Raw genomic sequence first — 27,669 nt, forward strand, 5'->3', positions numbered from 1 at the left:
CTTTCTCCCCCACATTTTTTGTTTGAATTTGGGTTATTTATTTTGTGAGAGCGCTGCCATTAAGCTTTTTTATAACACCTGTACCGGGTTTCCAGAGTTGTTGTGTTGTCTCTCTCGAGGAGACGTAACAGATATATTATTTGTAATAAATCTGTATTATTATAGAACAATGGTGTCTGTTTTCCTTTTTATTGTTTTCCTTTTTATTCTTTTTCCAGACCCATTTGTTACGGGTCCCCACACTCACACCCCTAGACCTCTTCATGGGGACGTAACACCAGAAAAAGAGGATGAAGAAAACAAATGACTTTTCTTCTTAAATAGATAAATGATAGATAATAGATGATAGATAAATGTCATATGACTTTTGTTTTGTAATACTACTTTGAGAAGAAAGAATACTTGTGTTAAAAGCATATTTTAGATTTTTGTAGTATGGGATCAAAATGTGGCCGTAAATATTTTGTACTTGTAAATCAGTTTTGTATGTGTAAAAAGAATTTGTGTGTGAGTAAAAAAGATTTGTGTGTGGACCCCCCAAAAAACTTGCAAGTAACAAGTACGAATTTTGACCCTATTTTTCTTGCAGTTATATGGCATTTTTTGTTTATATAAAGCATAACATTGAGGCACTTCAAATAATTTAATCTCAGCAGTAGTCATGAGTTCTTTACGAAAGTTTCTGTTCATTTTGAGTCTATGTTCATGCCTGGTTCCATGTGTTCGACACAGTGGAAGCGGTTTACAGATCAGTTTAGTGGTTATGTTGTAACTATGTTTGGTTAATGCCTCAAATCTGTGGTGTGCAAAAGAATCATAGACAAAGAATTATTTATCTTTTACGGATTAGGTTTATTATGTGGATATGAACAGAATATGCTCCGGTCAGGCAGACACATTACACAAAAACAGGCTTTAGTAGCACAGAAGCAGCTATATGAGCGTCACTTCAAAATGCAAAAGAACAAATCAACTTGTAGCTCTTCTCATTAGCAAGGCAGTAATTTAACATGCTTGTTTCATATAACAGGCACAAAGATGTCAATACACAAAACTGTGTACAGCTCAATAACACACCTCATACTCATAAACTGCCAGATATTCAACTCTGTCATTTATCTCCTACCTCTGAGAGGAGCTACTGAGCTTACACAGATCACAGGTTGTAATAATGTCAGGTTAAATGTATAAATGTTTACTGTTACATTCAAGGTGATCAAATCTGAACATATTTAAACAGGAGGCCAGGAAACTTTAACAGCCTCAGGAAACAAAAACAAACGCTGAAGAGTAACACGTGTGAAACTATTGATAAACAAACTGATATAAAAAGTAAACAATAAATAATCTCGATGTGTTTAAACTGAAGAGTCTCCTTCATGGAGGAACAAGTTAAGGCTTCATAGATCAGAGGAGGAAACATGTGACTCTGCAGCTCCATGTAACACATTTCTCTTTGGTTTCATAATAATATCAGATTATTCAGTCACTCAGTTCTAGCTGATAAATGGACCCTGAGCACTTTGTGTTGTGTTGTGTTGTCAGTCAGTGTCTGTAATTATTGTGTAACATCTAAACATGAGGATCAGTCTGTGAGTCTGACCTTACAAACAGCTGAACCTGAAGATGAAACAAACTCACTGATTCTGATATTGTGACAGAGACAACACTGAACTCATCACTGTGAACAAACTTATTTCTGTCGACATCAGAGACAAAGAAGATGTTTGTCACAGGAAACTAAATGTTGTTTTGTTGAATATCACTGATGCTATTCTTAGATTTGCAACTTGTGTTCGTTTGAATGATGAAGTCCTGAATGTTCCACATAGAAATAAGGCAAAGGTGTAAATAACACTGTTTAAGGACAAAGCGCTGAGATGAGCGACTAACCTGGAAGCTAAAACAAACTAGTAACTAATACTGATGCACACAAAGCAAACAAACAAAAACAGTAACTTCAAATCACCGACAGCTGACTGATGTCTGTCCTCATATCATCTTCTGAATGTTTAATAACACTAAATGAAGTTTGGATCATCAGGAGACTCAGACTCCAGGAGCTCATCTGTAAGAAACTTACATTTCAAACAGACTGCAGGTCAGCAGGAATCTGGTACGGCTCTTGACTCTTTGTTTTTTTCACATTTTCAAAAAAATCTGATCAAAAATCCAACAACAGCAGCAACAAGAAGCACAGCAAGAAATGTCAGACCAACAATCAGTCCAACAGATCCTCCTGTCTGACCTGCAGGTGAGAAACAGGTGTGAGGTGTCAGCTGTCAGGTAGGTGATGAGTGAAGAACAGAACAGAATCCATTTCCTCTTCAAACTGCTGTCAGACATTATCTACTGCACTCTGATCACATCACTCAGACCAGCTGCTTTCTACAAACTCTCATCAACAACATCTTTAGAAACAAACATCAACAACCAGGAAGCAGCTTCACCTCTGATCACACACACACTCAACTCTACTCACTCACCTGGAGGATCAACATGAAGGTAGATGATGCTGATGTGCTTCAAACTGGGTCTCTCTTGGTTTGGTTCTCTTTGGGTTACTCGACACTCGTATGTTCCAGTGTCATTAATCGTCACATTCTTCAGAATCAGAGACACGTCTCCATCCTTCATCTGTCTGTCCTGCAGATCCACCCGGTTCTTAAAAGATGGATGCTGGTCATCTGGTTCAAATCGCTTATTCTTGTACAAAAGCAAATATTCATCTCCCACTCGGTCAGCTCTGCTCCATTTTAAAACACTGATGGGATTATTATTTGGAGCTCGACATGTCAGAGTGACGTCCTGTCCAACCTCAGCTGTGATGTTTTTCTGGTCTGAAAGAGGAAACAAGACAGAGCCGAGAGGTTAAAGGTCAAAGTACAACTGTTCACTTCAACATCAGCCAATCAGAGTGAGTACACACACACACACACACACACACACACACACACACACACACACACACACGCTGGTAATAAGTGAACATAATGTGTGAGAGAAAGCAGCCTCTCATTATAAGACACTGTGAGTCTCTGCATGCTGCCTTTATGGAGCTACAGCTGTTTGTATACACTGAACAAAAAGCTTTGTAGCTGTATACTGACTCCTGACACTACAACACATCACACTGACACACACATTACACTTCTTTGTCTCTGTGCTGCAGTTCATTTAAACCCTCCCAGGCTCATGCTGCCATAACACAAGTATTGGAGTCATTATTACTTCATTACTTCTGTGTTACTCTATTAAATGGGTGAGTTACATCACCACATAATTACCAGTCAGCAAACTTCAGATTATCAAAAACTTTATAGTTATTCTTTATCTGATATCCAGATGTGTATCTGATACATCCACAGCATATTTCTTTCAGTGTTTAATGCTGCTGTATATTAAACTGAGACGCTGGAACTGACTGCAGGTCAGATTTGAAAGAACCCCTCCCACATCCAGCTTCATACAGCAAATGGACTGTTACTCATATAACAACCTTCTCCTCAGCTGATCATTCACACACACACACACACACACATTCATATATCACTGTTATCTCTGCCTCAGTGCTTTCTCAGATTTGCACTCTCTGACCAGCAACAACTCAGGGTTCAGTATCCTGAGGAGAAAGTTCTTGTCCAAGGATACTTTGGCATGCAGACTACAGGAGCCAGTGATCGATACACTGACCTTCCAGTTGGTAAATGAGCCTCTCTATCTCGTGAGCTACGAATTAAAAATGGCCATGCACCACCCACAGAAAAGAGAAAGAGCTCTGAGATGGTTGCAGTGAATGTCAACAGTAATAAAAATGTAATACTTGTGATGTGTTGGTCAAGTCCACCATCACAGGATTAAATGACTACAGGCCTGTCTGCCTGATGTCTGTGGTCATGACGTCCTACGACAGAACCGTGTTGAGCCACCTGAAGGACATCAAAGCCTCTGCTGGACACTATGTAGTTTCCCTACTGAGCAAACGGGTCAGCTGAGGATGCATCAGTATAGTAGAGTAGTAAATCCTGCATCACCTCGACCAACCTGGGACATGAGCCAGTATCCTGTATCCAACAAAGTCATCCCAGACATCCTGCAGCAGAAGCTCACCCAACTTACTGTGCCCACCTCCACCTGTCAGAGGACTACCAGCTTCCTCAAGATTCACATCATGCACACAGACCATCAACAGTGGGCTTCACCAGAGGTTTGCTCACTTGCCACTGGTCTTCTCTCTCTACACTAATGACTGCTCCTCAGGAGATCCATCTGTGAAACTCCTGAAGTTTGCTGATGACACCACTGTCACTGGTCTGACCAAGAACAACCAAGTTCTCCTAAAGACAGTAGGTGGACCAGTTGCTTCCAATGGTACAGTCAAAGACGGTCAACACTCCACTTTCAAGCCTCTCAACAATACAGTATAAACTGTGAATCACTTCAGATTACCAGGATCCACCTCTTAGAGGAACTAGTCCTTACACATATAAACCATTTTTCATTAGTTCCTAGTTGGATCAGCTCAACACTGTATGACTCAGATCGACTTTTTTCCATCACAATCGAGAACAGCTTAGTAAACAATCATATGACCCCCTATGAGCAAGCACTTTGGTAACAGTGGGAAGGAAAAACTCCCTTTTAACATGAAGAAACCTCCAGCAGAACCAGGCTCAGGGAGGGGAAGGCATGTGCTGTGACCAAGGGACAGAAGACAGGAATGATTGAGATATATGTAGGGGTGGGCGATATAAACGATATACGATAGAAACGATATAGATTTGGCCAACGATAGAGATTTTGACTATATCGTAATAGCGCATGTTGATGATGTCATCAAGCTGCGCCTGTTTTGGTAGAAAGTATCACAGCGACTACAACCATTATCATCAGTAAATTATGTTCTCCTGACTGAAGTTTGGCCCGTGTATAGCATCCTGCTATGCAATTGCATTTGTCCCTGACCACCAGAATCCCTCACGTTAACTTTTATCGAGTGGAAAAAAAGTTGGCGTTCATCCTCCAGCTTCACTGTGCTAGTGTTATGCTAACGTAGCTGTGTCGCTAGCAATCACGTAGCACAACATTATATACCAGGTAGTCCAACTTCGGTAACCCTGCAAACGTCACTGCTGTTTAGTGTTTCTGTCTTCATTTATGTTGGAAGTGGTAGCAGAGCTGTGCGTTTTAATTAGTTTCAAAAATCTCTGTCAGAACATGGTATGAAATGTTTAGGTATGAACTAGCGAGCTAACTTCCTGTTAACTTCTAACTCCGTTAAATTTAATAAATTTTGTTTTCATGGATGCATGGATGTTAAACTTAATTGTTACACCCGATAAAGCAGCAACGCTGATGATTTAATTAAAGATGAAAGAATTTGGACTGTTTTTAACTCTCAGTGTTCGTTTGACTTTGGGACCTGAAGGGAACGGAGTTTTGGACCCAGATTACTCCTTACTACGGCAGCCGTAATGCTCTGACAATCCATCAAGCAGTCCATCAGCAGGCTTACCAAAGTTGTACTAAAACATTTTTTAACAGATTTCTACACGCCAAAATCGGTTCAAGGTCAGTGAGCACAACCAGAATTCATACATAAGGCACTCTCTCGATTTTTGAGAAAATTAAAGGATTTTAAGTGTGCCTTATAGTTTGGAAAATACGTTATACAGAAGAAAAGAATATATAGTGATATATATCGTTATCGCACATGCTTCAAATTATATCGCGATATGAATTTTAGGCCATATCGCCCAGCCCTAGATATATGGAAGGTTGGCAATTGGCCTGTAATGAGCCAAGACAGCTGGGTCAAGAAATTGCACGTTTGAAGTAAAAGTTTACCTACTACCAGCTTGAAGGCCTGTGGTACATAGCTGATTATTACAGACAGGTTGATCGTATTTAAGATTGAAACATTAATTCATAGTAAAAGTCATTAACCAGGTGCTAAAATGTGCCCGTTATCAGGTACTACCACCCAATGGAAAACTAAAAATCACACTGAGCCAACTACAGTAGGTAGAAATGGAAAACAGGCTAATAGGCTATTCAAGAGAAGGCCCAGCAGAGGTTGTTTTTCCTGTGGTAACTCAGGAATTGCAGCGTCTCACAGTAAAATGCAAAAGCGTTTCAAAAAGAAGAAGAAATTAATGCGACAGCACATCATTTGTACACTTCCTGTGTCGCTAAATCCGTTCACGGACATTCCTGTAAGAATGCGTCATAGAGCAATTTTAGTGGGTACAACTTAACACGCTGCACATATAGGATGGTTTCACCCAGCAGATAGTTTATATTTCACTTTAATGTGCTGCGTGTAAAAGAATCAGTAAACACTGGCGCTTCCTGCTGTTTTTAAACAGAAACTCTGAACCAGGAAATGTGTTCAGCATCTGTTATTGGGCTGATCTAGAGATAGACACCTTCATGAGAACCCTGGAGTTAAATTCAACATAACTCGCTAACGCATTATTGAAAAAGATCGTCTAAGGTGTGGCATCTGAAGGTGCCACCGGGGGTGCCAGTAACCGAGTCACTCTTTCATCATATTTAGCCCAGAATAAAGTACCGTCCAGTTTAAAACAGCAGCTTTACAACACGTTTGACTTTATAATAACTATATTTAACCTGCACAGACGAAGGCAACCAGACAAGTCCACCAAAACGCGATATATATTTTGTCAGCCATCACAGTTGGGGTAACGGGAAACAAGGTTTGATCAAACACTTCCGCATGTTATGTGTTGTGATGCGTTTCATTGCAGTCGGAAGGCTGAGAAAGTGCGACTCGCTCGCACTGTGAAGGTTTTCATTTACTCCTTTGCAAGCTAGAGCCATTCATTGATCAGTAGCAGAGCGGTGCAATGCTAGCCTTGTTGCAGGTAAGATCACCACTGCAGGTTGTTCATATTAGAGTTTGGTCAGTGCTCTGTGCACCGATTATTTAGCAAGTCTAAAATACACCACAGTGGGAAACAGATTTAAAAGATTTACAGTTTTATTACAGGTACATTCCCCGCCTCCATCTCGGATTGTTAACTTGAGCTTCATGAAGCTGTCTGACTTTCCCAGTTTGAAATGCAGACTGAGGACGTGATCAAACTGAAAATTCCGACTGAGATCTTCTCCTAAAGCTACTCCCTTTCTTCTTCGTCTAGTTCGTAATGGTTGTTGGCCAATCAGCTTACAGTACCAAGGTTACTTTAGCGCAGGGGTAGGCAACCTTTCTGATGGCGAGTGCCATTTAAAATTTCCTCAGAAGTCAGTGTGCCACATGATTGCATTAGCAATAAATTTAATAACGCTCTATATGAACAGTTACACACGATATAGAACCACTTTCTAGAATTATATTTGTTTGCAGATGTTGGCAGCTATCAGCGAATAGTTATCAGCTATTTTGAAACAAAAAAAAGACTTTTTATCCATAACAGCAAATGAACTGTACAACAGAAAATACAAATGCTACTTAGGGTCTCCTCACAACAATGATAACAAAAATAAACTGGGCCAATATGGCATGTTTGTTAATACAGAGATACACATGTTAATGTGATCTCTGGTCTCCCAGTCAGATACAAAGGTCTCAGAGTGTCCAGCATTCAGACGGCTGCCTGAGGACACTCATGTGCGAGAAAATCTGCTCACACAGATATTAGAGCCAAATACTGTCAATAAGGCCTCTGCAATGTTCTGAAGACAGTTAAACTTGTCAGTTAGTGATGTCCAGCAGGTGAAAATGCAGCTCCATGAACACGCACAGCTGTGGATTCCAGCTGCTGAATGAAAACAAACGCTGTTGTGACAGTGATGTACTGTCTTGTTGGTATATGTATGATTTCTATTCATTTTACGTCAGATAAAAACTTGGTTGTAAGCTTCAGATAATTATTTAATAACAGCAAGACAGTTTAAATGAGAATAAGAAAGTATTTCTTTGTGCCCCCCTTTCCCTGTTAATGCCCTACCTGGCCCCCTGGCAAAACCTTGCTAGATCCGCCCCTGCACAGTTACCAGCTGTCAGCTACATAGAAAATGATCCTGGTGTTATTTGTCTCTCAGAAACAGCTCATAACTTCCAATAATAACTCATGACTTCCAACAATTCATAACTTCCCTTCAACTCATTCATGTCACCTAAAAGGTAAACCTGTTTCTACATCACCTGTTCAGCTCTGATGATTCAGTAAGGACATCTCCTGGTTTCATCTGCATGTTTCCCTCTCACCAGATAACCAAACCGACATCATGACCAGCAGCTTTACAGCTGTGGCTCCAGCAAACATCAGCTGATACTAGAAATTAATATTAAATATATTCTAACAACAGCTGATCAAGCTTAAACGTGCTGCTGTTGTTTTGCGACATCCGGCGGTTTCCTCTTTCTGGCGCAAAGTGGGCGATAAATAAACATAAGAGAAAAGCTGATCAGCTGATTATTGATCGGTTTCATGATTGAAGTAGAAACAGGAGAGAATGACAGGAGAAGAAGGTGCAGCTGTGCAGCGTAATGACAGAATAAATCCAGCTTTCTTTTCATTCTAGCTAAAGTCCGGGACAAACTGTGTTCCTTCTCAGCTCAACACGAAACGCGTAATAATTTGTCTGAATGCAGAACGATTCTGTTTGTACAGGACGGTTGGCAACTCCACTAAGTAACCTTATGGATAAAGTAAAGTTCACTATCAGTAAAATCATAGCACCCACGCAGCTTTATACACTCAAAAAAATCTGATGTTGGATGAACACAATTTAATCATGGCACCCAATTTGCACACAATTCAACCAAGTACAATAAACCATTTTCGATCATGTCAAACCAACACATTTGGCATTTGGTGGTTTAATGTAATCCGATTACGTTGGATCAACATGGTATACTTGCATTGGTTTGAAGTGATTTATTTAAGTATATAGAGTGAAATGTGTTTTAATTCATTCTACACAGGTTAAAAACTTTTGGAAAACACAATTAAATCTTGTTGTTTGAACAACTACTTTGTTAATCAAGGCAATTACTGCAAGTCTTGCTTAATAAACCAATATGGGGCTGATGATTTCACTCATTTCAATCGAATTATTTCAATTAGATTTGTTTTCATTTGTTACACATTTAGAAACCCACTACTTTACAAAAAAGTCACAATCAGATTATGATAACATTAACTTTATTAACTGCATTTAGTGGACAATATAAAAGCTTACCATTTTGTACACCAAGCATTATGCCACTTCAAAAGGTAAAACGTTAGAATACTTATATAGGTAATATGTTGGAACCAAAGCTTCCACAACTAAAAACAGATGCAAAATTTGCTCAATATATTAACTGTATTTTAAAAAATTAAACTAAAAGATAAAAATACACTCCCACTTGGCAAGTTAAAACATTTGACAAAATAGAATTACTATTGTGTGAATTTGGAAAAAATTTAGGAAGTAAAACTAAAATAGAAACAGAAGGCTTATCAAATTAGATGACATGACAATTTTTTTCAAATACAATTAATTACTTGAAATGAAAAACTACATTTGTTTGGTGTATCTCATTGTAATAATTATTAGTTTGACCAATTTTTATATTTCTGTATTTATTTTTTAATTTTGGTTGCAGTTCTCCACAGCTAGCAATATAGTTTTGCTGTGTTTTAAAAACATACTAGCAAGCAAAATTGACACATTAAAATAATACAGTGAACTTAACAGGTGGCAGTGGTCTTAAACTTTACAGGCCCTTGACACATAAACATAGTAACAGTGCAGCTAAAAACAACAATGAACATTTCTTGGGGAAAACCCCTCAATGCAGTTTCTGTAAAATGTTGACTTTGTTCTACAAAGGGGGAAAAAAAGAGGGGGGCACTAAAGCACTCCAATGATATCTTCATTCAACACATGACAGCATTATGGTATGTGTGAATTAGTACCTATACTACAAACTTGAAATTAAATGAAAAATAATTAACAGAACAGTACTTCTGATCCATTTTGAGCCATCTATATAAAGACAAACAAAAATCATCTGCAGTGCTGTATAAAAGGTGAATTGCCCAACAGAGAGAATCCAAAAACTTAAAAAAAAAATATTTTTTAAATGAAAGAAAAAAAAATATAAACTCAAATGTTAACATTATATATTGGAAATCACCATTGCACCAATGAACCATTCAAGACCTATCAGTCATTTTCAAGTGCTCTCACCCCATAAGCTTGTTTTTCAGAAACTGTGCCTTTGAAGAGAGCTTTTATCCATCAAGATTTAAAATTATCTTCTGGAGGACTTCAAAGGTGCATTTAAGTTCTGGTGGGTAGCTCAGGTTCAAACAGTATATGAGTCCAAACAACAGAGCACATGCTTGTGCAATGTTACCCAAATCAGTGAGAGCCTCCACACCCTCAATCACGACACCAATGTCCTCTGGGTCATCTTCAGGTTCAGCACCCCTCCTTCTGGATGACGTACACCCCCATCACAGTTTGCTCCATGCAGCTTTTTGCCTCGCTGTCCGTATCCTACGTGAAAAAATATAAGACAACAAAGTAAAATTTAGGAGATTGTTTAAACAACTGTTTCTATGCTGTTCATAAAATCCAAGTAGTCAAAGTAATAAACAGAAAATTACACACCACTAAAGTAGTTGTTAGTAATTACTCCAATACATAAATTATAAAATACACCTCTCATGTCAAAAGAGGTGGCATAATTGACCTCTCACTGGGCCCTCCCCCGAAAGGGCCATTGTCCAATTACACATTATAGCAACCGTTAATGCGTCTGACAAACATTAACCTCAAGCAAGACAGTGAAGCGGTGTGCCCACCGATACCCCGAAAGATTGTGTCTGGAGGAGTTGTGTTCTTTCCATTCACAAAGTCAAAAACAACGTGAATGGATTAAACAGTGTGGATGGCCCCACTCCCAGGTAAATGTACCGAACATTATGAAGCATGTCTGCTCGCACATTTGGGTACCCTTTGGTGCGCAGAGGAAACCATTTGTTTGTCTGACATAGCAAGAGTAACTTAGGGGGGCAGGACTCGAGAAAAGGCTAATTCAGCTGCTAGAATAAAACAGGTATAGAAGTGTTAGTACAGTTGCATTTGAGGCAACGTCACAATTTGTATGAGAATGTTACAGTCACCATGCTGTCACAGTGACTCACCAAGTACTCCTTTATTAACTTCTCATAGCCTTCGTTTAGATAGATGCACAAGGACTTCAAGATGCATGCTCGTCTGGTATGGATGTTGTCATGCTGGAGAGGAGGAGGAGATAATATGAGCCAAAACCAGGCTGTTTTTCTTAAAGCTAGGGTAATCAGTTAACTTGCATAATTATTCTTTAGGTTAGAACCTGGCATGTACCATTTGTTAAGCCGAAACAAAATTGACAACTTCATCTCCAAATAAAAGTTATTTTTGCTGCCTATGACAAAGTCTACTCAATCCTAATACAAACCTTGGAGATGGCAAGCATGAGACCTCTTATTTTCTTTCCAGGTGTCCCTCCTTTGCTCAGAAAGATTTCTATTAAGTGTGGCGCGTATTGGTCAAGCTCGGCAAAGAAAGTGGATAGCACAGGCTTTGTGGTGATTCGCAGAAACTCCTTGTCAATCTGCAATAGAGAACAAATACATTGATTAAAAACTCAACTGTATATTTCACTCACTTCACATCCAAGCTGACTAAAGCTGCTTTTAGAAGACCATGCAGACATCAGTGCTGTCATCAACGACGGCTTCTGAGAAGCTTTTGGTCAATTATAAGATCTTAGCTGTGGCTGCAATATGCTGCCATCAGATGCTTTTCACAAAAGATTAAGCCATGACGGGATAAAGAGGGGTCTAGGGGCGGGCTGTGACGTGCAGGGTTGCGCATACAGCGTCAGACGGAAGAGACCGGTAAACAGGTCTATAAACATTCAAGCAATAACCTATAATGTGCAGCACCTGCTTTAAAACACGATGGAGAATAGTCCCTCTTTTCTTTCGGGACCACTGTAAATATTGGTAGCTTAGATTAAACTCCAGCTGTCTGACAATAAAGTGTGGAGGATTCTCCGTTTTAGCACAACGCCTGTCTGATCGGTCATACAGTCATGCCTCTGTTGCATTCACTGAACCCAGGAAAAGTCATAGCACTCAATTAGACTGATCCGTTCTGTGTAAAAAACAAATAAAATAAAAATAAAAAAATCACGGGTTGATAAACGTTTCAAGTCAATTCAATTCAATTCAATTCAATTTTATTTATATAGCGCCAAATCACAACAAAAGTCGCCTCAAGGCGCTTTATATTGTACAGTAGATAGCACAATAATAAATACAGAGAAAAACCCAACAATCATATGACCCCCTATGAGCAAGCACTTTGGCGACAGTGGGAAGGAAAAACTCCCTTTTAACAGGAAGAAACCTCCGGCAGAACCAGGCTCAGGGAGGGGCGGCCATCTGCTGCGACCGGTTGGGGTGAAAGAAGGAAAACAGGATGAAAGACATGCTGTGGAAGAGAGACAGAGATTAATAACAGATATGATTCGATGCAGAGAGGTCTATTAGCACATAGTGAGTGAGAAAGGTGACTGGAAGGGAAAAACTCAATGCATCATGGGAATCCCCGGCAGCCTACGTCTATTGCAGCATAACTAAGGGAGGATTCAGGGTCACCTGGTCCAGCCCTAACTATATGCTTTAGCAAAAAGGAAAGTTTTAAGCCTAATCTTGAAAGTAGAGATAGTGTCCGTCTCCCGAATCCAAACTGGAAGTTGGTTCCACAGAAGAGGGGCCTGAAAACTGAAGGCTCTGCCTCCCATTCTACTTTTAAATACTCTAGGAACAACAAGTAGGCCTGCAGTGCAAGAGCGAAGTGCTCTAATAGGGTGATATGGTACTACAAGGTCATTAAGATAAGATGGGGCCTGATTATTTAAGACCTTGTATGTGAGGAGCAGGATTTTGAATTCAATTCTGGATTTAACAGGAAGCCAATGAAGGGAAGCCAGCTTTGTAGGTAAAGCTGAGAATGTCCTGGTCAGCCGAGGCCAGCACACATTCCATATGTCATCAGGAGACCTCCCTCTCTAGCGCAAAGACTTCATTCACAAGTCCAGCATTGAAGCAAAATTGCGGTAATATTACTATGAAGCTTGCAGGCACAGAATGCAGCAATATCGCGTTTCGCCAAGGCATAGTGGCACATTTAGAAGACGCACCATTGCGGGAATATTACTCTGATATGCCGCTACGTTTTGTCTTCTAAAACAGGCTTAAAAAACAAATGCACAAATGTCTCTTTGTGCATTTGCTGAGCAGGATCAATGTCCACAAGGCTGCAGGTCCTGATGGCATCCCCGGGCGTGTTCTCAGAGCGTGTTCTGGGGAGCTTGCAGGAGTGCTCACAGACATATTCAACCTGTCCTTGGCCCACGCTGTGGTACCGGCCTGCTTCAAAACCACCTCCATCGTCCCGATACCCAAAAACTCCAACCCATCTAGCCTCAATGACTACCGCCCAGTAGCACTCACCCCCATCATCACTAAGTGCTTAGAGCAGCTGGTCTTAGCACACTTCAAATCCTGTCTCCCCCCCACCCTGGACCCCCACCAATTTGCATACCGCCAGAACAGGAGCACAGAGGATGCAGTCTCCATCGCACTGCACTCTGTCCTCTCACACCTGGACAACAACAACACCTACGCCAGAATGCTGTTTATAGACTTCAGTTCAGCATTCAACACAATCCACCCCTCACAACTCATCAGGAAACTGACAGACCTGGGCATCAGTTCCCTCATCTGCAAATGGTTACTGGACTTCCTGACCAACCGCCCCCAACATGTCCGACTGGATAACCGCTGCTCATCAACAATCACAATGAACACCGGTGTACCACAAGGCTGTGTGATGAGCCCTTTCCTCTACTCCCTCTTCACCCATGACTGCAGACCTGCTGATGGTTCCAACCATCAGCAGGTCTGCATCTGCAAACACCATCATTAAGTTTGCAGATGACACCACAGTGATTGGCCTCATCAGCGACAACGATGAGACCGCCTACAGGGAGGAGGTGGATCGTCTGGCTGAGTGGTGCGACACAAACAACCTGCTGCTTAACACTGAGAAGACCAAGGAGCTCATCGTGGACTACAGGAGGAATGCTGACCCACAGCATTCCCCCACATTAAGGGGACGGCTGTGGAGCGTGTGAGCAGCTTCAAGTTCCTGGGAGTCCACATCTCCGAGGATCTCATCTGGACGACCAACTGCTCCAAGCTGGTCAAGAAGGCTCACCAGCGCCTCTTCTTCTTGAGGACTCTGAGGAAGAACCACCTGTCCTCAGACATCCTGGTGAACTTCTATCGCTGCATCATCGAGAGCATCCTGACCAACTGTATAACAGTCTGGTACGGGAACTGCTCCGCCTCGGACCGGAAGGCGTTGCAGAGGGTCGTGAAAACTGCCCAGTGCATCGCCGGAGCACCACTTCCTGCCATAAAGGACATCTACAGGAAGCGGTGTCTGAAAAGGGCTGGGAAAATCATCAAAGACCCCAGTCACCCATCACATGGACTCTTCACCCTCCTGCCCTCTGGGAGGCGCTACAGGAGCCTCCGGACTAAGACCACCAGGTACCGGAACAGCTTCTTCCCCACAGCTGTCGGACTCCTGAACTCTGCCTCCTGACATCTGACCCACGTTAAACTCATGGACTGAACATACACACACCCACAACCACTAGCACTTTACCACTACTGTATATTTCTGTGTAAATATCATTCTGTACATACGATAATTTTTAATCCTACAACTGTTTATAACTTGCATAGTTCACATTTCTGTATAACTGTATATCTCATATTTCTGTATAGTTTTTATTTCATATTTATATCCTGTTCATAGCCTGTACATAGCCTGTACTCACTACAGCCTGTACATACTTATAGTTATAGAATATTCATAACATACTTCACACCATGTACATTATGACATACAATAATAGACCCATTTCTGTAATATACTTACATATCTATATTATTGCTAACATATATTGTAATATATCTATATCACGGCTAAAGCACTTTCTGGATGGATGCAAACTGCATTTCGTTGCCCTGTACCTGTGCATGTGCAATGACAATAAAGTTGAATTCTATTCTATTCTATTCAATGTAGACCTGTAAAAAAGCAGACCAGAGTACCTGTATAACAGTAGAGGTTTTGGTTTAAGTGTTAACAGAATGCCATCTGAGGCTGTATTTACAACATTTTATGACGAGGTAGGATCCGGATGATTCTTATGTCCTGATACATAAAACCTACTAAATTAAATGGTACTTACTCTTTCACATTACTATTTTCAGTGATACAGGAACCAACAACAGATAGTACTTTTAGTTTTGGACTACAAAACATAAATTACATGCAACTAGGGCTGCCACAAACGATTATTTTGATAGTCGACTAGTCACTGATTATTTTTGCGATTAGTCGACTAATCAGATCATGCATCCATTGGACGTAAAACGTACAGCTTATTGCACCAGCAGCATCTGCTCTTATATAACTATCATTAGCTTACAGCTTGAAGTGTTTAAGGTCTGTGGCAACTAAAAATAAAGACAAGATGATTGTTTATTAAATTTTAATGAAATTTGCAGATTGTTTCGGTGAAGTTTAATAAACTCCTTGCTATCTAAAATATAACGGGCCACCGAATCTCACACTTTTGTGATTGAAGTACAAGCAGAACTTAACAAAAAACTCAACTCCTCCACCAAGCCATCTACTGCTGTAGCTGGAATTTGAAATATATGTTCCAATTTTAACAACATCCCAGCTATTTTCTGTTCAACAAGATCTGTCAAATTTTCAGTGGAATGATTACTTCCTGACACCAACTCAGTTCCAACTTCAGGATCTAAAAAAATCAGAGCAACTAGCACCTACACCTTCAGGGTCATCAGAATGTTGTGCTGAGTCAAAACACACCACTAAACCTACCTTGAAATCTTTAAGTGAATCTGAATGATGCTTCCTCTTTTTGTGTGAATAAAATGTATCAAAGATATTTGTCTTGAAAGAGCAGCCTGAAAATACACAAGTTACTGTCTCACTATTTCGTAAATGTGATCCAATATGTCCAAAATAATCTCTCTCTGTGGTAAGGTCACTGCAGTCACATAACTCACACCTAAAAGTGACTGAACTGACAGCTGTCTGTTTAAAATGAGAAGAATGACATCTGTAAACATGTGTTTTTAGTCCACACCAAGTCTTAAATGTGCATGGACAATTTACATATATACAAAGATAACGCTGGCTGGGTCCATAATGGTGATGTAATCTACAGTGTTTCAATAATTTGTACCTACTACTCTCCCTGATGGAACGACGCTTGCACTGCCACATACAAGTCACTGAAAGAAAAAAAAGAGAAGCAGTTTTAAGGATGGTTTTATTGGCACCTTTTTTTCCCACTTTGATTAAATCATAAAACTATCATAAATAATGTATGATGGTAAAAACTTACCATGTATTAAAGAGGAGGCACAAACAATCAGGAAAAGGGGGCAGCTTTCTTTGTGGTGTTACTATGGTAAAGAAAACAGACAAAATTATTTTATAAAAATTCCACAGTGGATTTTTTTTACTTTGTTGCAAATGTATAAAAAAAAAAATACAAATACATATAAATACCTCGTGCAATATAAAATTCACAGATAAATATCCAATCTCTTGCCAAATGTAATAGCAGTGTTTCACACTATGCAATAAAGATGCTAGTAGTTGCGGTAAAGGTCCGACAGGCAATTTTCATAACTATCCGCCATTGCCTTTTCCTCTGACCTCGTGTTCATGCTCTTTTTCCCATGCACTAGCGTTCAAGTCAATTCGAAGGATGCAGCCCCTGAATTTAGACACAGCTAATATTTAGCAACTCGCGCACGCTAGTTTAACTTGCATTACCGCGAGAGGCCGAATGCTTAAAAAAAAAAGGAGAGAGAAAGAAAGAAAGAAGAAATGCAAATGATAATAAAAAAAGTGAAGAAAGACCATGTCTTGCAATAACCGTCAGTTAAAACCAAAGTGAATGCTAACAGAGCTAGGTAAAAGTTTAATGAGACAACCATACTAGCTTTAGCTAACTTCATTTACTTTGAAAGTGAATTACAAACGTGTTAGATATTGAACTAAACATATCAATAACCGCTAAAAACACTATAAGACTAACTGCAAAAACGGGTAACCAAAAAAAAAAAGAAAAGCAATGAAGTGGAAATGCTAATAATAATATAAATATAGCCGGAGCGGATTAGAAATCAGGTATTAGACGGTACCGATTGGCACCGTCTAATACCCGATTTTCACTGTATTTGCTCCACTCCCGCTGTCTAATGACAAATTACACATTTGGAATTAAAGACATTGTTAAACAATTAACCAACGGAACAACTTCGTTTGACTAAGATATTTTCAGTTATTTATTACTTACCTGTATTGTGGAAGAATCCGCAGAGGGAAACGGCAGTTCACTGAACACATATAACTTTCTCCGCGTTCCCGCCTCTTCACTTCTGGGAAGTTTGAGCATGCGCACTAGGCATCGGTTTTAGAGTTGTTGATTTAAAATAATTACATTTAATTGAACTGAATAATGCAAATCTAGTTCATTAAACTTTTTGTTATTTTATGTTAAACCAACAACTGAAAATGATTTAAAAACCTAAACTCAATACGTTCATGTTAAATAGACAAATGTCTATTGAATTAATCAAACAACTGCCTTAGTTGACTTTTTTGAGTGTAGACAGTCCGTCATGCTAGCTAGCACGCAGTACGAATTATTGTAACTGACTAAAAAGTCAGCACAACGAAAATAAACTCCACCTAAACTTGGTTTATATCTGACCCAGATAGTCTGCAGGTCATAACTTCTTACCTGAAGTTCAGTTCACCTGACACTCGGACCGGCGGCTGCCTCTGGTCTCTGCTCCTCCTGCCTCCCCTCTCCCTCATCCACCTGCTGACCTCCACCACTTGTTAATTTTACTGAATCTCCGCCATAGCCACCACCAAACAACTAAGTTATTTTTACACACCGGCCATCATCTGGCCAATCCACCACCTTTTATTGTTTATACCGTTACAAAAAAAAAAAAAAAAAAAAAATCATCTGGCCACCGAGCAAATGCCCGATGGCCAGTCCAGCCATGGTTGTGCGTGCCATCAGTTAACCCTTGCACGCGTGCCTAGCGTTGCCGACCCCTGCTTTAGCGTTACCTACTGGAGTGACTGGAGAATAGCAGGAGGAAAATTTGTACGGTAAAGGATAAGAGAGAATAATAACTCTAAATATGTTTTATATTTTATGTTACACAGAGTAGCCACCTTTTGCTTTGTTGACAGCATCATAAACCATTGGCCTTCTCTCAGTCAGCGAGCTTCATGATGTAGTCACCTGTAGTCACCTCCATCATTACTTTAAGAACTGAAGGTCAGTCAGTCTGGAAAATTGCTAAAAGTTTGAATGTTTCCCCAGGTGCAGTCGCAAAAACCATCAAGTGCTATGATTAAACTGGCTCACATGAGGACCGCCCAGGAAAGGAAGACCAAGAGTCACCTCTGCAGCTGAGGATAAATTCATCTGAGTCACCAGCCTCAAAAATCACAAGTTAACAGCACCTCAGATCAGAGCCCAGATAAATGTCACAGAGCTCCAGCAGCAGACACATCTCTACATCACCTCTTCAGAGAAGACTGTTGAATCAGGCCTTTATGTTCAAATAGCTGCTAAGAAACCACGACTGAGGAAAAGCAACAAGCAAAAGAGATTTGTTTGGGCCAACAAACTCAAGGAGTCGACGTCAGATGAGTTAAAATCTGTACGTGGGTCTGATGTCCAATCAAGATGGTTGGGATGAGAGTGACTCCAGAGTGAAGGCAAAAGGACCAAGAAGTACTCTGCATCTCTCAGCATGCTCGTCATTGGAGGGCACAATATCACTGCCCCCATAAAATATTGAGAGGATATAAATGGATCACAAAAAATTACAAAAATAAACTCATACCACAAATAACTACAATTTGCTCATATAGTGCTCGTGGTGGCCTGCATGTTCCTGCCAGAATCCTGTTTGTGGCCAAACTCCATTAAAAAAAAGCACGTGTAAAATATCCTCCTGAGAACCATCCTATTCATTTATGTCCCCTATAATGGACATTTGTTTTTGGTCTATAAGTCCTGAAGTACTAAACAAGGGGCAACGTGGGCATTGCATTGAACCATGAAGTCTAAAAAAGTTCAGGGGGAAAATTCTTTTTTCTTTTGGTTGTCAGGAGGATATGACACACTTGATCTCAAATCTGCTCATGCTATACAAACAAGTTTAAACTGGCTCAGACCACATGTACAAACCTGATAAAGGCATGCCTGACTGAATATTACTGACATCGCTGTTACTATTATTATTTCCTTAAACATAATTCCTGCCAATCACTCAGACCAGCTGCTTTCTACAAAGTCTCATCAACAACATCTTTAGAAACAAACATCAACAACCAGGAAGCAGCTTCACCTCTGATCACACACACACTCAACTCTACTCACTCACCTGGAGGATCAACATGGAGGTAGATGATGCTGATGAGCCTCTGACCACTTGTTCCTGTCTGGATGAGTCGACACTCGTATGTTCCAGTGTCATTAATCGTCACGTTGTTCAGAATCAAAGACACGTCTCCATCCTTCATCTGTCTGTCCTGCAGATCCACCCGGTTCTTAAAAGATGGATGCTGGTTTTCTGCAAATTGCTGGTCTCTGTACAGAAGCACATTTTCATCTCCCAGGTCATCTCTGCTCCATTTTTCAACACTGATGGGGTTTTAATTTGGACGTGACGTCCTGTCCAGACTCAGCTGTGATGATTTTTTGGTCTGAAAGAGGAAACAACACAGAGCAGAGAGGTTAAAAGTCAAAGTACAACTGTCCACTTCAACAACAGCCAATCCCAGTGAGGGGGGAGGGGGGCACGCATGCACAGACACACAAATGCTGATAATAAGTGAACATAATGTGTGAGAGAAAGCAGCCTCTCATTATAAGACACTGTGAGTCTCTGCATGCTGCCTTTATGGAGCTACAGCTGTTTGTATACACTGAACAAAAAGCTTTGTAGCTGTATACTGACTCCTGACACTAGAACACATCACACTGACACACACATTACACTTCTTTGTCTCTGTGCTGCAGTTCATTTAAACCCTCCCAGTCCCATGCAGCCAACAGACAAGTATTGGAGTCATTATTACTAGTTACATTACTTTTACTTCTGTTACCCTATCCAGTCTTTAAGTCTGATGTCACCTTGATGTCACAGAGAAAACCTAAACTGGGAAAGCTAAGCAAAACCAAACCTGAAAACTAACAGAGGCTTTTTAATGTTAGATATACACGTAATACTTATGATCAATCTGAAATGCTACGCTCACTAGATGCGGAGAAGACCTTTGACCAGTGATGGGAATAACGGCGTTACAAGTAACGGCGTTACTTTTTTCAGTAACGAGTAATCTAACTAATTACTATTCCTATCGTTACAACGGCGTTACAGTTACTAACAAGGACGGTCCGTTACTATTTTTCAACAAACAGACGGTTGAAGCTGTGTTCAGTTTACCGCATCTTCTATCAGTTGTACGGATGTAGCTGTAAGTAATCTGGACACTACAGCTTTAAGCAGCTGCGTGCTCCCGTGGACGGTAATCACGATCACTGTCTAGCACAGGGGTCGGCAACCTGCGGCTCCGGAGCCGCATGCGGCTCTTTAGTCCTTACACTGCGGCTCCGCCTGGTTTGGGCAAATAAATTAAAGTATTTAGCTGAAGTGTATTTTATTTATGTTAGTTCTTTTTAACTCGTAGTTCTAAATTGGAAGATTATTGTGATATTGAAATATAAAAATAAAATTATATTATATTATTTTTTCATCGCTCAAAATAAGAGTCACACTCGCGGAAGCCGGTATACCCGCCGAAACGCCCTGCATTTATCGAGACTTTCAACCCCAGGTTATCCAATTATGGATTTTCGGATCCACATTATGTCAGCAGCTATTCTCCACCATAAACTATGTTAAAGACAAACACCGTTCACGCCTGACAGATGACAGCTTACAGTCCTGTGTAAACTGACTTCGTATAGCCTCGATTTGCGGACTATGTGCGCAGAGGTTCAGGAGCAGAAGTCCCATTGTAAACAAATCACGGCAGACCCGACGATGTTTCCATGAGCATGCTTTTGAGAATCTCTTTATTGAGCACTTTTCACACACGGTTGCTGTACGCATACAGCCGGCTGTGGCTTTTCAGCTCACAGCCCGACACACACCACCAACAACACAACAGCACAGATAGCGCAGACGTAAAGGCAGCGAGGCGTGATTGCGGGTGTCGCTCAGGTGCGTCTGCCTCCCCTGCAGCGGCGCTGCAAACCACGCCCCGCTGCACACATTAACCAGGTAAAATACATATTTAGGCAGAATTTTGCAAATATCTATTTTTCATTTTTCAGCAGCATAGAGCTTTTTTCCAATTATTTTTTAAGAGTCAGGTCAAGGCTCCAACAGCCCAAAGGAGAAATAAGGGTGGCGGCTAACAACAGTTTTTGTTTGCTACATGGATCATTTTAGTTCAGCTGGGTCTCTTTCCTTTTGTTATATTTCTTTAAGAGTTCAAAATGTGTTGATTACATAAATATAATTTAATTTTCTCTGTAGCACTTCATGGATTTCATAAGCAGCACACCTTAGTTGTTCACACAAAGCATAAAGATAAAAAACAATATATACAGTGTTATCTTCATTTTAGATGTCAAAAAGTATTTGCGGCTCCCGGTGTTTTCTTTTGCGTGGAAACAAAAGGTTGCAGACCCCTGGTCTAGCACAACACCTGGAGCTAAGGAGGCAAAACAATTGCATGAGTGCTGCTGTTTGACTGAGGAAGAATAAAGTAGTCGTGGTAAGCAAATCTCATGACCACTTAAAGACAAAGCAACAAGGTGATATATACCAGTTTTTAAATTGTGTCGATAGGCCACATAAAACCAGAGTCATGATAAACAATATATACGCGGCGTGTTTTCCTCAATAGTTTCGTCATGTTAGCGCTAGCAAGAACTCTGCCCCCCCCCAAAAAAAACCCAGGGAGATTTGTGACATTTAGCGTGTTTGGAGTGTGTAGTTAATGTGTTGCCTTGTGTAGTTAGTGTGTAGTGTTGTGGATAGTTTTGTGTTGTGTGTCAGTACAATGAGGCGACTGCTGTCTCCAGGTAGAAACAGGAGTGACACACCTGCTGCTGTCAGACCTGCAGGTATCAGGCTGTGATGTTCTCCTTTATAGTGGACAGAAATTATGTTTTTGGAGTGGCACAAATAATTTGTGTGGCATCTTATTGAAGAACAGCTGATTGTTCTGTAAATAGTTTGAAATGGTTATTTTAAAAATGGTCAAATGAAAATGGATGCAAATAACTTTGCTGTTTGCAAAACTTGTGCAGAGGATTTTAAAATTGACAATTAATATTTGCATTTAAAGTTATGAAATATGATTCATTAAAGATGTTTGTGGTTGTTACAGGAAAAAATATAACTTTTTCTACTGTGATTTTATGTTTTTTGTCTGATTTTAGATCAATTGTGTTAATACAGTACATCAAAATGAAAACATAACTGTAAATTCAGACACGTGAGGCTGTGATGAAAAGGATGAGACCAAAAAAAGGCAAAGTTAATAGTTTTTAAAGGTGACATGTGGAGGGAAAATCAAGAGTAGTAAAAACTGGCCAATTATACCCTGGACCCCAGAGGGTTAAACGTTTCTTGAAGAAGTAACTAGTAACTATAATTGAATTACTTTTTCAAAGTAACTTGCCCAACACTGCCTTTGAAAGGGTTGAGTGGGATTTCCTCTCCTTGACCCTGCAAAGTTTGGCATAGGCCTTAATTATATTTCCCTTGTTAAGCTGCTTTATACAAAGCCCCAGCTCTCAGTTAACACAAAAAATATAACTTCTATTCCTTTCTCCCTTCAACGCTCTACAAGACAAGGGTGCCCTCTGTCCCCATTGCTATTTGCACTTGTTAAAGAACCTCTCACCATTCAATTACGCTCTGCAATGGATCATAAAGGGATAAGGAGATTTGGTGTAGAACATAAGGTGTCTCTCTATGCAGACAATGTGTTGCTATATATCACAGACCCTTATAAATCATTGCCAAAGATTATGACAATTTTAAATGAATTTGGGAAAATCTCTGGATACAAAATCAACCTAACAAAAAGCATTTTGCCCGTCTCGCTTGCTGGCCAAATAAATGTCATTAGGATGGACACTTTACCCAAATTTTTTATTTCTGTTTCAATGTATCCCAATATTGATCACTAAAAGATTTTTTTAAGATATTAAAAATTAGTTAATTTCTCAGTTTATCTGGAACAGGAAGATGCCCAGAACAAAAAAGACATTCCTCCAAAGACCCAAGATTGCAGGAGGAATGGGGTGGCCCTGCTTTCAGCTCTATCACTGTGTCTGTAATATACGCTGTATGTCATTCTGGGGCAGGAAACACAGACCTGATTGGGAAAGGATGGAAAGTATGGCTTTTTTCCCTAATACTCTTAAATCTTTGGTTCATTCAAATTCAGATCCGGGTAAGCATGAATGTAAAAATCCGGTAGTGTCCAGCTTATTAAAAATTTGGTTTCAGATAAGAAGGCATTTTCGTTTGCGCCATGAATTACGCCATTAATTCATAATCAAACACACACATTGTTCACAAGATCCACATTCCAGCTATGGACTTCCAAAGGAATACACACAATTAAGGATCTGTTTATTGATAATATTTTTCCTTTGTTTCAACATCTTCAGCAAAAGTTCTCCTTAGAAAACAGAGATTTTTTCAAGTACTTACAAATACATCATTTTATTAAAGAAACACTTCCATCCTTTCCCAATGAACCACGAAGGCTCGCTTCAGATGACCTGTTCATGGTGAACCCGCTAAAGAAAGGAGCTATTTCCAGGATCTACAATCAGCTTTGGCAAATAAGATAAGATAACTCTTTATTGTCATTGCACAGTCATACATAGTACAATCGTACAATGAAATTGGAAAAACTGTCCTACGTCGGCACTACATGTAACACAACACAACATGACACGATACGACACATAACAATGCAACACAAACAACACAACACAGTATAATAACTTAGTAAAAAAAAGAAGAATAAGTGTATTTGTATTACTGTTATTATTGCACATTAATTATTATTGCACCTTGTTATAAATATAAATATTATTATTTATTACTGTTTTTACGGTTGTTAGCGGTAAGTCCAGGTAGGTAGCCAGTCAGGTCAGCTATTTGCATTGATCAGGGCTATTGCCCTGTTGTAAAAGCTGTTCTTGAGTCTATTTGTTCGGGACCTCAGCAGCCTGAACCTCCTGCCAGACTGCAGCAGCTTAAACACCCGGTGTCCTGGGTGTGTACCGGCCCTTAGGATGCTGCGTGCCCTCTTGAGACAGCGAGTGCTGTACAGGTCCTTCAGGGAGGGAAGAGGATGTCCAATGATTTTTTGGGCCATATTGATGACCCTTTGGAGTGCCTTTCTCTGTGCTGTGGTGCAGCTGGAGAACCACACACCGATGCAATATGTCAGCACACTTTCAATGGAGCAGTGGTAGAAGACGGTCACCAGCTCCTTCTTCAGGTCCATTTTTCTGAGGATTCTCAGAAAGTGGAGACGCTGTTGGGCCTTCTTTAAAACCGCAGAGGTGTTAGAGCTCCATTGGAGGTCTGTGTCTATGTGCACACCCAGAAACTTGAAACTGGAGACCCTTTCCACACACTCCCCGTTGATGCTGACAGGCTGCAGCTCAGACTTCCTCCTTCTGAAATCAACTACCAGTTCTTTTGTCTTGGTGGTATTGAGGTCCAGGTTGTTATCTACACACCAATCTGACAGCCTCTGAACTTCAGCTCTGTACGCCGTCTCATCTCCCCCAGAAATGAGCCCCACCACGGTGGTATCATCTGCAAACTTGATGACTGCATTGTCTGGGTGGGTACTAACACAGTCATGTGTGTACAGAGTGTACAGTAGGGGACTCAGTACACAGCCTTGTGGGGAGCCGGTGTTAAGGCTGAGGGCTGAGGAAAGATGAGGCCCCACTCTAACTCTCTGTACACGGTCTGAGAGGAAGTCTCTGATCCAGCGGCAGGTGGTAGAAGGAAGTCCAATTTCCAGCAGTTTAACCATTAGTCTGTCCGGGAGTATCGTATTGAAAGCAGAGCTAAAGGCAACAAAGAGCAGCCTGGCGTAACGGCCCGGCACTTCCAGGTGAGAGATGGTGGTGTGGAGCGTTGTAGCAATGGCATCTTCAGTTGATCTGTTAGCTCTGTATGCGAACTGGAGCGGGTCGAGTGTGGGTGGCAAGCAGGACATGATGTGACGTCGGACCAGTTTCTCAAAGCACTTCATTATAACAGGTGTTAGAGCAACTGGTCGGTAGTCGTTGAGGCTGCTAATGTTAGTATGCTTTGGCAGTGGGACAATTGTGGCTGACTTTAGGCACGGTGGGATGCAGGACTGGGACAGTGAAGTGTTGAAGATCTTAGTAAAGACCCCAGCCAGCTGGTCTGCACACTCTTTAAGGACCCTTGCGGTTACCCCATCTGGTCCGGCGGCCTTCCTGGGGTTCACTGCCCTCAGTGTGCTCCTCACCTCATATTCCTGCACGTTGAGGCTTGGGCTGCTGCTGCTGTCTGATGTTTTTGCTGCTACTGCCTCTGGTCCCTTCGCCTCAAAGCGTGTGAAGAAGTGGTTCAGCTCCTCTGCAAGCGCCGCGTTACCCTCAGTCAACGTGGTATTGCAAGGTTTGTAGTTGGTTAAGTGCTGAACTCCCTGCCATACCTGTCGTGAGTTGTTGTTGCTGAAGTGGTCTTCGATCCTTCTCTTGTACGCTGCCTTGGCTTCTCTGATGCCTCTTTTCAGCTCAGATCTGGCTGCACTGTACTGCATACCATCACCGGATCTAAAAGCGGCATCACGTTGCTTCAGCAGCACCTGGACCTCTTTAGTCATCCAGGGTTTCTGGTTGGAATACACCCGGAGACGTTTGTCCACAGTGACACTGTTGACACAGAAGTTAATATATGAGAGCACTGATGTTGTGTGCTCTTCAAGGTCCTGATGTTCGAACACGCTCCAGTCCGTGTTTTCAAAACAGTCCTGCAGCTGATCTGATGCCCCTTCTGGCCAGGTTTTCACAGTTTTTGTCACTGGGGGGGCTCTTCTCCTAACTGGAGTGTATGCAGGGATCAGCAGCACGGACATGTGGTCTGACAAACCTAGATGTGGAAGAGGGGTTGCTCTGTAGCCTTTTTGGATGTTGCTGTATGCTTTATCCAGTGTGTTTTTCCCCCTCGTTGCACATTTAATATGCTGTTCAAATCTGGGGAATACTGACCTTAAGTCAGCATGGTTGAAGTCCCCCGCTATAATGTGCACTGCGTTTGGGTAGGAATTCTGCTGATTGCTTATTGTCTTGTGCAGCTCCTCCATGGCCGAGTTAGCACTAGCATCGGGTGGTACATACACGGCCGTTACCATGACAACAGTAAACTCGCGAGGTATGTAGACGGGTCTGCACTTCACGGTCAAATATTCCAAATCCGAGGAACAATGGCTGTCTACAGTCTTTGTGTTTTTGCACCAGCTGTCATTGGTGTAGATGCATAAACCCCCTCCTTTGTTCTTACCGGAGTGGCCGTTCCTGTCGTGACGATGGACCGTGCTGCCTGCTAGCTCAATAGCCGAGTCCGGAATTGATGGCTGCAGCCAAGTCTCTGTGAGTAATATTATGCTGCTATAGACAGTAGCAGTAATAGTGTCTGTAAATAGACAGTACAACTACATTGGAACATTTGAGGAATGCTTGGAGTGAGGAACTTGGTATTGATGCCACTGAAGATCAATGGACTAAAGCACAAGAGCTGGTTCACTCCACTTCGGTCTGCTGCAGACACGGACTACTACAATTTAAGGTCCTGCATAGGCTCCATTTGTCCAAACTGAAGGTCTCAAGGATGTTTCCAGGGGCAGACTCAAGCTGTGTCATTGTCACATATGTTTTGGACATGCCCCAACATAGCCGCCTACTGGTCCAAAATATTTAAAACATTGTCTGATATTTTTTAAAAACAGCTTTCCCCGGACCCAGGCTGTAGCCTCCATAAAACCACAGCTGTTGTGGAGGACTTTGCCAACCTTTGATTAATATAGAACCAGTGAGGCTGTTTGGACTTTCCTTTAAAACATAAGTGCAGGAGTCTCTCAGTACATCTGTTTACAGTGAGGGACAAAGAAGCAGCAGAAACACACACATAGTAAACATGTAGAGACAGGCAGCAGCAAATAATCTGCAGGGAGCTCGTCTGTGTGCTGCAGACTTGTTGTAAGTCACACATCAGATTACATTTTTAAAAAGTTTATTTAAGACTTACTGTTTTGAAGGGATCACTTAAAGACTTCTCTGATCACCAGGGTTGAAAAATTATCCAATGAAAGATAAAAAAAAAAAAGTGTAATCTGTTTTTTTTT

At 41.0% G+C, this 27,669-nt stretch overlaps 1 protein-coding gene and 1 long non-coding RNA gene across 2 annotated transcripts; both read right to left on the reverse strand.

Moving 5' to 3' along the window:
• Positions 1-2,387: 2,387 nt before the first annotated feature.
• Positions 2,388-27,669, reverse strand: LOC109201256 (coxsackievirus and adenovirus receptor homolog). The gene is made up of 3 exons (XM_025905341.1): positions 27,573-27,669; positions 19,617-19,938; positions 2,388-2,840 (listed from the first exon to the last, which is right to left on the reverse strand). Exons 2-3 carry the CDS (start codon positions 19,753-19,755, stop codon positions 2,479-2,481), a joined length of 501 nt encoding a protein of 166 aa, XP_025761126.1. The 5' UTR covers positions 19,756-19,938; positions 27,573-27,669; the 3' UTR covers positions 2,388-2,478.
• On the reverse strand, positions 8,738-17,688 carry LOC109201265 (uncharacterized). The gene is made up of 6 exons (XR_002061288.2): positions 17,498-17,688; positions 16,535-16,595; positions 16,373-16,421; positions 11,465-11,620; positions 11,169-11,261; positions 8,738-10,518 (listed from the first exon to the last, which is right to left on the reverse strand). It is a non-coding gene; the product is annotated as an uncharacterized LOC109201265 (long non-coding RNA).

This window comes from Oreochromis niloticus, linkage group LG3 (assembly GCF_001858045.2).
Source record: "Oreochromis niloticus isolate F11D_XX linkage group LG3, O_niloticus_UMD_NMBU, whole genome shotgun sequence".
Classification (NCBI taxonomy): Eukaryota; Metazoa; Chordata; class Actinopteri; order Cichliformes; family Cichlidae; genus Oreochromis; species Oreochromis niloticus.